Raw genomic sequence first — 13,744 nt, 5'->3', positions numbered from 1 at the left:
TGGGACGTGAGCCATGTGCCCAGTCTGAGGATGCCCTTTAGACAAGTCGGGATGAGAAGGGTAGAGAAGAAACATTTATATTGTGTCGTCTCTGTGTCGGCCCAAGCGCTCGGACAGACTATTTTATTTGAGTTGATCCTCACAACAATGGGGGGATGCCTTTATTGTCCCCATTTCAGTTGAAGAAGATGAGATAGACAGAGTTGAGGTGACTGGCCAGGCTCACACAGCTGGTAAGAGTCCTTCTGGGCCCACTGCCCAGCCCACTATGCCCCTAGCTGCCCAAACGGACTTTCTGGAACCTCCCTCCTCCTCCTCCTCCTCCCCCACCTCCCTTTTATCTCTGCACTTGACTGCCAGTTGGGGTAACCAGTTATAATGATACCTCTTAATGTTGTTCTAGCCCCTTTCTTCTCACAAACTCAAAGCTCTGCCGATCTTATCGCTCTTATCTCTGTGGCGGCCCTGTGAGGCAGGGAGAGGCTGGGGTTCCTTCTCTGTGTTTTGTGGATGGAGAAACTGGGGCTCAAATAAGGACCTGCTCCGTGACTCGAGGGACCAAGGACTGGAGCTCAGGTTCTTCTTGCAGCTGAGTGTCCGTCCTGCCAGCCCCTCGAGGCTCAGGGCTAAAGACCCTGGCAGTGGGATGGCAGAGTTTGGGCTCCGAGCTTACGTGCCAGCTCAGCTTAACTACCAGCCCACGGCTGGGTGTGGCCAAGCTCAAGCTAACCCGTGCTGGGAGGGGGGTGTGGAGGAGGGGGGGACGGCTTCCCATCTAATCCCCAACACTCTCCGGCAATAGGGGAGGATGAAAAAGGCTTAAACGACTGCTCTGGGGGCACCCTAGCGTAGTGCGAGAATTGTGGCCCCTACCCTCAAGGCGCTTCTAATGTCACTGAGGAAAAGGCTCCTCAACCTTGTTGAGGGAGTCATTTGGTCCCTATCCTCAGGAAAGAATGGTTTGACTGCGAATTGGAGCAAGACCTTTGCAAAAACATCATAATAGTTTTTATTTTGAAAAGCCATGAATTTTGATTTTTAAAAAGTTATTTTGCTTGCTATCACAGGAAGGGGGAGAGGGAGAGAATTTGGAATTTAAAAAAAATTTTTAAGATTGGTAAAAATTGTTTTTACGTGTAATTGGGAAAAAATATCATTCAAAAATATTTTTAACTTTCATTTTTAAAAATTTTGAGTTTGGAATTCTCTCCTGTTGCCAGCCAGCCCCGCCCACACCCAATGAGGAAGGCCAACAGTGTGCTCACCATGATACATGTGAGGTTCTGACATTTTTCCATTTTAACCCGGAACAGGATAATTATTGACATATGACACCTTAAAGTTTACAAAGCACTTTACATATAAATATATATATATGTATATATAGATACAATATTTTACAGACACACATACATATATAATCTTTATTTTAGCTGAGAACAGAATAATTAACACATGACACCTTGAAGTTTACAAAGCACTTATATAAACACATATATACAACATTTTACATATATGTGTGTGTGTGTATAAAATCTTTCCATTTTAGCTGAGAACAGGATAATTATTGACATGACACCTTAAGATTTATAAAGCACTATACACACACACACACACATATATATATATACAATATTTCTCTCACACAACACTTAAAATCTTTCCATTTTAGCTGAGAAAAAGATGATTGACATATGACACATTAAAGTTTACAAAGCACTTTATACACACACACACACACACGATATTTTACACATATAATCTGAGCTTCGCACAGACTTTAAGGGTGGAAGGGGTTGCTACCCACAAGCATTATTTTCCTTTTACATGAAGCAGGTCTAGTTGGTTTCAGGTTCTTGCCCACGGCCCTCGAGCTGGAGAGTGTCCAAGGCAAGGGAACTCGGGCCTTCTTGCCTCCAGTCCCGCTCTCTAGTGCTGTGCTATTTCCCTTCCTTAAGACCCTGCAGAACGCCCTGCTGAAGATGTCCCCGGATGCTCAGGACCCCGGGGTGAAGGGCAGCTGGCAGCGAGTCGGCTCCTCTGGGACCTCTGGTCTCCGGCCAGTTCTTTGGTGGACTGGGCTTCCTTTGGGGGGCAGGCTGCCCGGTGCGCCCCTTCCCCCAAGTCGCGTGAATAGCTGCATTAATCTTGGGCCCCCTGCCCTAACGGCCGGTGCTTGGTTACAGGTGCGCGGTCATCACAGCGAAGACCCCGAGAGCTTGAAGGAAACCGTCAGAGAGCTGCTGGCTAAGCTGCAGGAGGCCGAGAGGCAGCACCAGTCAGACAGGACCCATTTCGAGGTGAGGAGCTGTAGCCCCCCGCTGCCTGTCTCTGCCGTCTTCTCCTTTCTGCTCTCCCTCCATCCTCCTGATGGGCCTGGCCATGTCTGGACCGTGTCACGGAATGACGGCGGCCTTGGGTGCAGAGCGTAGCTCCCGGGGTGATTCTCCCGTTAACGTTCTCAGCTCGTGTGCACCCCCTCGCCTCGGCAGAGGGCAGGTTCCCGGAGGGCGGGGTGCCGAGCCACGGGCCTGGTATAAATGTTGAGACGGGTCATGTCCGTTTGGTTCTGAGTCTTTGTGATCCCGAAGGGGGTTCTCTTGGCAAAGACTCGGGCGGTGGCTCTCCATTCCCTTCTCCAGCGGACTGGGCAAGCGGAGGTAAGTGACTGGCCCGGGCTGATTCAGGAGGCGAGCGTCGGGGGCTGGCTTTGCATTCAGGTCTTCCGACTTCAGGCTGCTCCAGACAGAACCTTTCTTAAGGGCTCACCCTGTGCCAGGAAATATGCCAAGTCCTGGAAATGCAGGAATGAGCCAGCAAGACACGTGGGGCTGGAGGATCCCCTTTAGGAGCCGAGGGAGTAATGGAGAGCTTGCGGCACTCGGTGTTCCGTGCTCTGTCATGCCCTTCTCTTGCCCAGTGCTGCCATATTGAAAGGCAGGGGAGTGATGGAGATGTCCCTGCCCCCTCCTGATTTTCCCCCTTGGGCAGGTACGGTCACCTTTCGCTCAAGGCCACTGTGGCAGTCAGCAGTCTGTGCCCTCTGGCGGGGGGGAGGGAGAGTGACAAGGAGTCGTCCCAGTGATGGCTAACTCAGAAGTCGTTGCTGCCGGCCGCAGGTGTCCCCCAGCTTTTCTTTCCTAATACCTTTGACTTGGGCTAACATCAGAGTTAGTGTGCAGTCTCTGCACAAGCTGGCTTGTATTGGGTCTGAGCTGGAGGGGAGATGGCCGGCTTCCCAGGTCTGAGAACAGGCGTTGGGTCCTGGAACAGAGCGAGGGCTAGAGCTGCCCCTGTGATAAAATGGGACTCAAGAATCCAGCTTCAGGCTGAGTCAGAGGAGCTGACTTCCAAAGAAACGCAAATATTTCCCAATAGTGTTTTATTCTTCCAAATATATGTATAGTTTTCAACATTCATTTTTGTAAAACTTTGTGTTCTACATTTTTCCTTTCCTTACCCCCGCCCCCCAACAAGCAATCGGATATAGTTAAATATGTAGAATCTTTTAAAACATATTTTATATTTGTCATGTGGTACAAGAAAAATCAAACCAAAAGGGGAAAAAACTACAAGAAAGATAGCAAACAAAAAAGTGAAAATACCATTTAGCTACATGTGTGTTTGCATATACATATATATGTGTGTGTGCGTGTGTATGTATATATAAACATATGTGTGTAGGGGTGTGTGTGTGTATTTGTATGTATGTGTGTATATTTGTGCCGAGCACAGTGCTGAGCCCTGGAGATATAAAGGTGAAGGCAAAGCCAGTTCCTGCTAGCTGGAAGCTCATGTTCCGCTGAGAAAGACCGCAGCCTTCGGCAGTGAAGGTCCCGAGGTTCCCTCTGGGCCTGGATCTCACAGAGGGGGCGAGTGGGGCCGCAGGAGGGGAGCAGAGGCCCGGGGACTGGGTCACGGTGCTGGGGGAGGGTAAGGAAGTAAGAATGTCAGGGCGGGGTGGGCTCCGCCGTCGCTGCTCACGGACTAGTGGGCGCTGCCCTCCCGGCAAACCTCGCGCTTACTGGGTTCTGCTTTGGCAAAAGCTCCAGATTAGTGAAGAGTAAGGGAACACCAAGGAGCTGACTTAGATCTCAATTTCCTTGTCTCTAAAATGACTTGTTTTTCTGGAATGATCAGGGATAAATATGAAGTTTTCTTTATGACTTCATTCTGAAGAGAGAGGTTTTTACTAAGGGGATAGCTCATTTATGAGGCACCAGTCAGATTTTGTCTACGCTATCTTAAAGTGAAGAAAGGCAATCCAGAGGGGAAGAGCTAGATAATCTCTGGGGTCCTGTCTATCTCCCCTACTCTCTTCTGCTATTTTAAGGATGGAGAAGGGATGGAGCCTGGGGCTAAAACTTTGCTGGCTATAATTCCAAGTGGAGAATCGACAGGTATCGTGCATAGGAGGAAGAGGGGGCTGCTGCTGGATGGGCTGCTTTTCCTGATTGGGATTAAGCCTTGCTTGCCACCGCCAGCCAGGAGAGCTTGTCGCTTGTTTAGAATTCTGGAAGAGCTTAATCCGGAGCGTGAGAGCGGTGTTTCTCTGGGTTAACCACCTTCCGTGGGTCACATAAAAGTGGCTGGAGCGAAGACGCCCAGCTCCCATTGGCCAGCAAGACGAGGACAATTGAGACCCAGGGTGCTATTTATACACCAGCGACACACTGTCCTCTTTCAGTGGTGTATTTTCAGCGATGGGGATGGATTTGTGAGTCCCTTTTCTGAGAGTGAAGTGAGACCTTGGAATAGATATTTCTTTCCTTTGAGGGATTAGATTGGTAACTTTGACCTCATCAATACCATTCATTTTAATTCTATAAGCATGTATTAACCCTCTACTGTATACAGCCAGGCAACTATGTTAGGGGAGGGGGTGTAAAGACAAAAAAATTTTTGTCCTCAAAAAGCTTAACATTCTCTTAGTGGGGTACAAGCAGCACACTGATACAAAATAACTTGTCAGGGATTCAAGAATACCAGTACCTGGTGGAATTGGCTTAGGGAAAAAGGTTTCTAGAGCTTTGGGTTTTGAGTTAAGAAGGTCTGAATTTGAATTTTACTTTAGTCAGTGAACATTTATTAAATGTCTACCGTTTGTTAAAAGTACGTGGCAGTAGCAGCAGTACTTATAGTAGTCATGGTGCTATAGTAGCATTAGGAATAGTAGTGGTAGTAGAAAAAAGCCTTGCATTAGGAAGAGTGGCTCCTGAGCGGGGCTTTTAAGGAGCCCGGGGATCCCAGCAGCCAGGGGCGAGGAAGGAGAGTGTTCGGGGGAGGGCTAGCGCTGCACAAAGCCCAAGGGCAGGAGTTTGAGCGGCCCATACAGGGACCAGCCCAGAGACCGGTTTGGCTGGGACCCAAGTGTCCGTGGAGGGGGTCGTGAAATGAAGTGGGTGAGAGAGGGTCTGAGGGACTGAGAAAACCAAACGTTTTCCCTCAGAAGTTAGACGACAAGAGAAGCTGGTTTGGATTTGAGAGTCGTTTGTGAGTTGTCTCATCCTGCTGTTTTGTTTGAATGATCCTCTGACCTTTTCTAACAAATACGCTTTCTTTGTTTATATTTCTGGTTGAGAGGATGAATGGGAAGGGAGGGGGTAGTGTGTGTGTGTGTGTGTGTGTGAAATCAAGGTACACGATTCCATGAAAATCCATTAACACTCAATAACTGTTGCCAGGTGGGGGTTGCTGCTGGAGAGCTTAACTTTCCTTGATAACCACAAACAAGGGAGATAACATGACAAAAGAAAACCGCCTGGATACCAAGTCTCCTGTTCCTCCCCGGAACCTACCTTGGGGAGGAGCTCGACCTGCCTGTTATTCTACTTTCCCCACTCCTAGGCAGGCCCTTCAGAGGCCATCTGGCTCCTTCCCCTGTGCCTGGTCCAGCGTGGGTCATTTTATATCAGAGTAATGATGAAATGTAAAGAGCCCTGAGCTAGAAAGCCTGCGGGACCTCCAGTCTAAGCCTTGACTCAGTCAGTGCTCATAGTGTAGGCAGGTCACTTCATGTCCCTGGGTGTCAGGCTTTTTTTTTTTTTTTTTAATCTTTAAAATGAACTTTCCAGATCTGAGCCAATCTAAAATATTGGTTTTCTCTCTTACTTTAAAAGGAAAGAAAAAAAACAAAGGGGGGGGGCGGGGGAAAGAACCTTTTCTACATCATCTCCCTACCTATCCAATCAATACTAAGGAAGTTCTTCCTCCTATATAATTTCAGTCTTCCCATGTTCTGTTGTGGATACAGAAAAAGTACCAGAAAAGTGCTGTGTAATTTTAGCAGAAATGCTGCTAAGAGGGGAGGAGAGTGTGGCAGAGGGGAGAAAAGGGCTTGTTAGATTCTGTGCCCAGGTAGGAAGTCCCAGAGGTGGACTTTAAACCAAGACCTTCCTGATTCCAGATCTAGCTCCCTGTCCCCCATGGAAAAAAAGACTTAAGGACATTTTGAAAGCAATGTCTCAGTTGGTACTGTTGGATCTACCAACAGGACTTGGGGTCCTGGGACCACTAATGGTGGATTAGACTCTCACTCTTTAGCACTTTATGGTTCAGTGGGAATTCCCTCTCTTTGAAATGCTGGGATAATCCCAGCCTGGCTTATCTGTCTCTGGATCAGAAGGGGAGAGCTCCCTATTTTGTTTACCCCGAGGGCCAGATCATTTGTGGACTTTTGGAATCCCGATGTGTTTGGCTCCGTAGCTGAGAAGAGGCCTTGGCTAATTAGCAGACTACCACCTCCGTCTTTTATTTTTAAGCTTAATCTTGTGATTATTGGGGAGGTATGGCCAGGGAAAGAGACTTTGATAAAACATCAGCTTCTTGAAGACAAATTGTTTCAGGCTTGTCTCTGTATTTATCCCTGGTTCCTAGAACAGTGTCTGGCATAATTAGGTATGTAATAAATACTTGTTGATTGGCTGAGCTCAGCTCTAGCCCACTGAAGTTATCTTAAAATGAAGAGGGGAAAAAAGCCTTGTTTCTCTTGTCCTGTTCCCCCAACTACTGCTGTGCAGTGTCTTTAGTCAGACTTTACTTTTTCTGTTGAATCTTTCCCTATTTTCTCTGTAACACAGGTTCATCACCTCTGAGTCATTTTTGACTCTTTGCCCTCAGCCCTCCCATGTCTGGTCATTTCTCCTACACTGAGCTCTTTCTCATTCTTTGTCTTCTTTCTCAGGAAGTAGCCAAGTTCAGGGTCTGATCACTTTTTCCTTGGACTATTGCAGGAGCTTCTCATGTGGTCTTATTGCTTCCCTCCTTTTTTCATCTGTTTTCCCCACCTGGCTGACAATATTGCTTGTTAGATGGCTCTTTCCAACCTGCAGATAAAATACTAACTTCTCAGTGTGATGTTTAACTGTCTGCCATTATTTGGCTTCCATCTACCTTCCCAGACTTATATTACTCCCCTTCCTGAACTGTGTTCCAGCCCAACTGGTCCACTTCCTGTTCTCCAAACTCAGTGTGCCATCTTTTGACTTTCTGCCCTGGGCTGGAAGGCCCTTTTTTCCCCCCTCAGAATCTCTAGCTTTCCAAGGATCTGGGGTCACCCACCCACAACCTTTTTACATGGACAGATTCCTCCTTCTACCAGTTCTTAACAAATTATATTTACTTGTCTGTGTCTATGATGTGCCTCCCTAATAAAGATGTCGGCTGCTTAAAGGCAGGGACTGATTGATTTTTGTCTCTCATTCTCTAGTATTTAGCATGGTGACTTGGACACAGTAGGCACCTGCTAATGGAATTTTATAGCTCTCCCCCGCAGATATCTGTGGGGTGGATCTTCCCAGTTACCAAGTGGCATTCTGTATTTTAGACCACACTTAGCCGGTACCAGAGAGAAGCCGAGGTGAGCAGTTCTGCCCTTCAGAGAGCGGAGAGCAAGTTGGAGCAGAGAGATGCGGAGGTTCTCGAGCTTCAGAGGTGCATGTCGGGGATGGAGAAGGTGACTATTCCATTCGCTTGGATTTCAGGTCTCGGGGCCAGGAGACACCCTAAACTATGACCCTAGCCACCCTCCTGCTGGGGGCACTTCTGCTGTCCTGTACACTCAGACCCGGCTGCCTTCTTTTTAAGGGACATTCCACAATGGTGGATTTCTTTCCTTGTTTGAAAGATGGGGAAGGTTTTTTTTTTTTTTTTTTTGGGAGGGGGGTCTCCCCTTAACCTCTCCTGTTGCTGAGGAACTTTTCCCTTCCAGCTTGCACATCTCCCATTTAGGCTTGGAGATTGTTTTTAAGTCGGCACTTGGTGCCCGGGGAATGGTAACCAGAGTTGGCAGATGAACCAGCTCTGGAATCATCAGGGCTGGGCTTTCCCGCAGGGCAGCAGGGTGAGGTTTCTGAGGGGGAGAGGGAAGGGTTCTCGATCTCAGCAGAAGGCACCCGTGAGCCCATCTCTGTGCGGCGGTGGACCCTGCGATTCTCTCTGGAGGCAGATGCCTTCCCTCATCCCGACTTTGCCTTTCTCTGGCCCTTCCTAGGAACAAGAGAGCTTGCAGGAGAAGGTCAGGGAAGGGAACACGGCCCTGGAGGAGCTTCGGACCCGCAATGCTGACTGCCTTGCAGAACAGGAAAAGTAAGGCTCCTGCTTGCTCACTTTGCAGCTGGGGCGGGGGCGTTGCATGCTGGGGCTCTCGCAGGGCCAGATTTGGGGTGGGAGCTGCTGCTGATGTCACACCTGGCCGGCCTGACTCACCCACATGCTTCGGCAGGGTGTGGACTCTCCCTGGTTTGGGAACCTGGACCACCTTGGGGGGTCCCCCTTGCCAGGGAGTTCTTAGCGGTCAGAGCCACGGCTGAGGGAGACAGATCAACTGTCTGAGCTAGGAAGGGGACCTGGGCGCTCGCTTCAGCAACGTGTGTGCTAAAATTGGAAGCTACAGAGAAGATTAGCAGGAAGGGGACCTGGTGTCGTAAATGGGAGCAAAATAAGACCGTGTCCTCCATAAAACGGATGTGAAATACCCAGTGTGTGCAACACACCCTGCCAAGTGCTGCAAGAGAAAAAAATGTGGATTCCAGAGAGCCTGCCTGCAGAATTTATAGGATGTGTGAGGCCCAAGGGGAGCAGAGGGCACCATAACAGGGAAAATCAAGGAAGGCTTTCTGGGGGACGTGACGTTTGAATTTGGCTTTAAGGACAGCTAGTTGGTGCAGTGGATAGAGCGGGAGGACCCGAGTTCAAATCTGGCCTCAGACATGTAACATTTCCTGGTTGTGTGACCCTGAGTATGTCACTTAACCCCAATTGCCTTAGGAAAAAAAATAATAAAATTTTAAAAAAAAGAGATTTTAGGAAAAAAGGGATGGAGGGCAGATAAAGTACAGGTCGTGTATGGGATACAAATAATAGCCTAGTTCAGACCAGTCATAGACAGAGAGAGGAGTATCTTGAGAAAAATGTAGAAAGTCAATTTTTTAAAAATTAAGTCATCTTTCAATCTCGTCAGATTTTTTGTGACCTCTTCTGAGGTTTTTGTAGCAGAGATAGTGCAGTGGTTTGCCATTTTCTTCTCCAGCTCATTTTACAGATGAGGAAACTGAGGCAAACAGGGCAGAGGGACCTATCCAGGGTCATACAGCTAGTAAGAGTCTGAAGCTGCATTTGAACTTGGGGAGATGACTTCCTGACTCCGGGCCCAGCACTAGACACTTCATCAGCTAGCTGTCCCACAAAGGGCCACAACTGAGCTCAAACAGCAGCAGTTGTGTAAGGTCTTACATTGCCAAGTGTCAGAGTTTGAATTTTAATTTGGTGAATCCGTGGAAGGTTTTGATTAATGAATGGTATGGCTTTGCAAATGAAAAAGAGATTTGGCCACAGACTAAAGGATGATGTGGAGGTGAATGTGAGTGGAAACAGAAGGGCCTATTTATGGAACTCCCTGTCTCTGGAAGGGTTCCAACAGAGATTAGATGGGTAACCTGAAGCAGTTTGATATAAAGGGAGAGGGGAGCCTTTATTGCAAACCTGAGAAATCACTGAGAAAACCAAGATCAAAACTTTCCTGAAGAATTGACATTAGCGGGAAATAGTTGCTATTGCTATTACTTAGGGGTGGGTATGATTGATTCTATATGTGCATGGGTAAACATGTATAAAGTCATTTCAAATAGGAAAGGCCTCTTCTGGGAAGTGGGAACCAAGTAGAGCCTTGAAAGAAGCTAGAAAAGGTGTATTTATCCAGCAGAGGCAAAAGAAGAAATTTCAACAGTGATTTGGGAAGTAGACTTAAGTTACATCTAATTTAATTAATATTAAATGATGAATAAATTACTTTCTACTTTTCTTATGGTCAGGGAGACAGAGAAAGCCTGTGTCATTGAAACATAGAATATCACCAAATTAGGCCACTCTCAGCCCAAGGCCAGTGAGGAATTTCTGGCCTCTTTATGCTGTAGGCCATAAACATAAATAAACTGTCAAGGGATGAATCACAGATCCAGTTTAATATTGTTGTATTGGATATAGTCTAAACTATAATCTTATTAGGCCTGTACATTGTAATTCCCGTCACAGTCTTTGAGGATAGAGCTTTCTTGAGGCCTTTATCCTTGTCCTCATGACTCTAGATCTTAAATTTAGGTCAGCCATGAAAATCTAAACATTTTATTTTTAGTTCTTTGCTTTTGTCATCTGCCTGCCTGACCTAGTCTGTTTCCAGAGTGGGTCAAAAACTCAAAATACAACTCAATTATTTTGGGTTATTCTTCCCTCCCCTCCCCCAATATTGAAAGGTTGAATTAATGGAAATATAAGAGGAAGAAACTAAATCTATGTGGTTATTTGGATTTTAGGCAAAAGGAGGAGGGAAAGAAAGTAAAAATGAAGCATGAAGGAAGAAAAGAGAGGAAGGAAGGGGGAGATAGAAAGGAAGTTTGTTGATTTTGCTTCCTTATCTCTGCGCCAGTTTATATATTTTTGTGCTTTTATTTATTACATTAATTGTTAATTACAACACAACAATATTCCATTGCTTTCATGTACCACAATTTGTTTAGCCATTCCCCAACTGATGGGTATCTACGTTGTTTTCTAATTCTTTGCCATTGTTGAAATTGCCATTGTAAGTATTTTGGTATTTATGGAGACTTTCTTCTCATTATACTTCACTTTCCACTTCTAAAAAATGAGGAGGAAGAAGAAGGAGTTAGATCCTCTGAAGAAGAAACTGATCTTCTAAACAATAACATGACACTAATACAGCAACTGTAGGGTGAGAGATCCTCCAGCAAGGGTCAGAGAAGAAGTAGCAATAGTTGGTTGACCCGATAATAATAGATTTCTTGTCTTTCTGGGGTATATATCCTATGTATTCAAGATATGATTATCTTTCCAACCCCTCCAGTGTTAATTGTTATCTATTTTTGTCTTTTGTCAGTTTTCAGGATGTGAAGTGAAATTTCCCTTACCTTGATGTGCATTTCTCTTATTATTGAATTAGAGGATTCTCTCTCATGCTTCTGATCTTTGCAACTTTTCTTGAAAACAGTTTGTTCGGGCCAACCAGGAGGCACAGGGGATAGAGCACCAGCCCTGAAGTCAGGAGGGCCTGAGTTCAAATCTGGCTTCTGACACTTAACACTTCCTAGCTATGTGACCCTGGGCAAGTCACTTCATCCCAATTGTCTCAGCAAAAAAGAAAGAAAGAAAGAAAACAGTTTGTTCATACCCCTTGATCGATTAGGAATAGCATTGTTTATTATTTTTATCTTGTTTATATTTATCTTGGATGCTAAATCAGATTACTTTGATACAAAGATTTTTTTATTCTCCTTACCTTATCCTAGGTGCATTACTTTTGTCTATGCAGAAGTTTTTTGGTTTTATGTAGTTGAAATTATTTAATTTTTTTGTAATTTTCTCTGGTTTGGTTTGGTTTGGTATCCATAACTCTGAGAGGTATTCCCTTGTACATTATCCTTCCTCACTCTCTCCAAATCATCCTTGACTCGGTTACCAAAATGATTTTCCTAACACATGGACTTACCCAAGCCTCCTATACATACAACTCAATAAATAAGTTTCAGTGGCTCCCTTCTATCTCCGAGATCAAATATAAAATCTTCTCTGTGGTCCTTCAAGCCTTTCATAATCTAGCCCCTCCCTACCTTTCAAGTCTTCATGCTTTACTCATCCTCCAACCACAGTGGCCCACTTGCTAATCTTCACTAGAGCTAGTGCTCTGTCCTCTGCACCCGTTGGCCGCCTACATTCATAAAACCATTTATTTTACAGATTATGTTGCTTATATAAAATCCTGATCTATAACATTTAGAGTAGGCAGGCTGCAGTCAGATTTCCCTACTTACTCAGCCATTTTTCTGCTTTTCTCCTTCCTGTAGTTCGGGAGCCATAATCAAATCCACTCTACCCTCTAGCAGAGAAGCTCCTTAAGGGCAGGAATTCTCTTTCCTTTGACATTTATAATCTAGTAGTTGATGTGTAAGTGCTTAATAAATTTTTTTAATTCATATTAATATACAATTAAACTATTTTAACAATTGGCCATATAAAATGCAGATTTTCCAAACAAAACAAATTGAGAAAGAAAATAGGCAAGAGGTAGAAAAAGGAAGTTTTAGAGCTTAAATGACAGACTTGGGACACAGTTGTAGATTTCTGGGTTTTTTAGGTATCCCTCTCTGTTACCCCAAAAGGGGCTGGGTATGTAACTGCAATATAATGAAACCTTCCATCAGAGTCTCTACTTTGGTTTTCCAATGGTGTTGGACTCCTCTACCTTGTAAAAAAAAAAAAATTGGGGTCACCAAGCATTATGCTTCTGAGGCACAGGGAGATAGCAGCAGCAGGCTGGAAAGTCATGGCTTATTTTTCTCAAGTGGCTTAGCCTTCTGGGGATTTTTGGTTCTGTCTGCTTTGAAGAGATCATGTGATGTGATAGAATAATTACTGGCCTGGAAGTTAGAAGCCTTAGGTTCAGTCTTGGCTGAGCTAATCATGATTTTGTGATCTTCAGGGAGTCACTTCTCATTATACTTCACTTTCCACTTCTAAAAATGAGGAAGAAGGAGTTAGATCCTCTGAAGAAGAAACTGATCTTCTAAACAATAACATGACACTAATACAGCAGCTGTAGGGTGAGAGATCCTCCAGCAAGGGTCAGAGAAGAAGTAGCAATAGTTGGTTGACCTGATAATAATAGACTTCTTGTCTTTCTGGGGTATATATCCTATGTATTCAAGATATGATAGAACTTTCCAAGACTTAAGAAAATGGATGACTTAAAATATATCAATAATATTCTTTTAAAAATTCATTTTTGCTAATTAAAAAAAAAAAAGAAAGAAAGAAAAAAGATGACTACCACCAGTTCTTGTGATTCATTTGGAGACATATGACCTTGCCAGAAAGAATCTAGAAAGTAATTGCTGAGATTATGAAAATGTTCTGGTCGAGAAAGTTTGTATTTTTCTTACTGCTGTTTCTTGAAGATAAGAAATGAAGAGGACTATAAGTGATTTAAGATTTTGAATTGACTGATTAAGAAGATGGTATCTGAGAATGGGATTTGGTTTTTTTGGTGTACATCTTTTGTGTAAAGATAGATTTATGCCATCTTCAGGCTTTAAAATAAATATGGGGAGCGAAGGAATTTCCTATGTATATCTACCAAGTTTAATTCCATAGAAAATACATAGGTATAGTGAATGAAGAATATCAGAGAAGATAACCCAAAAGTTTTAAAGGAAAAAATGACCCCCAAAGGGAT

The 13,744-nt window shown here is 44.8% G+C and overlaps 1 protein-coding gene across 3 annotated transcripts in view; it reads left to right on the top strand.

Moving 5' to 3' along the window:
• TUFT1 (tuftelin 1) overlaps positions 1-13,744 on the top strand; it is a 42,473-nt gene that overhangs the window by 18,742 nt on the left and 9,987 nt on the right. For all 3 annotated transcript variants that reach the window (XR_007953060.1, XM_051992644.1, XM_051992643.1), the window contains 3 exons: positions 2,187-2,300; positions 7,826-7,954; positions 8,492-8,586. Coding sequence is in view for 2 of the 3 variants with exons in the window: in XM_051992644.1 (XP_051848604.1) it covers positions 2,187-2,300; positions 7,826-7,954; positions 8,492-8,586 (338 nt within the window). In the remaining variant the exon portion in view is untranslated. The remainder of the gene's footprint in view (positions 1-2,186; positions 2,301-7,825; positions 7,955-8,491; positions 8,587-13,744) is intronic.

The sequence above is a fragment of the Antechinus flavipes genome, chromosome 4 (genome assembly GCF_016432865.1).
Source record: "Antechinus flavipes isolate AdamAnt ecotype Samford, QLD, Australia chromosome 4, AdamAnt_v2, whole genome shotgun sequence".
Lineage (NCBI taxonomy): Eukaryota > Metazoa > Chordata > Mammalia > Dasyuromorphia > Dasyuridae > Antechinus > Antechinus flavipes.
This window is presented reverse-complemented; position numbering and strand designations above follow the sequence as displayed.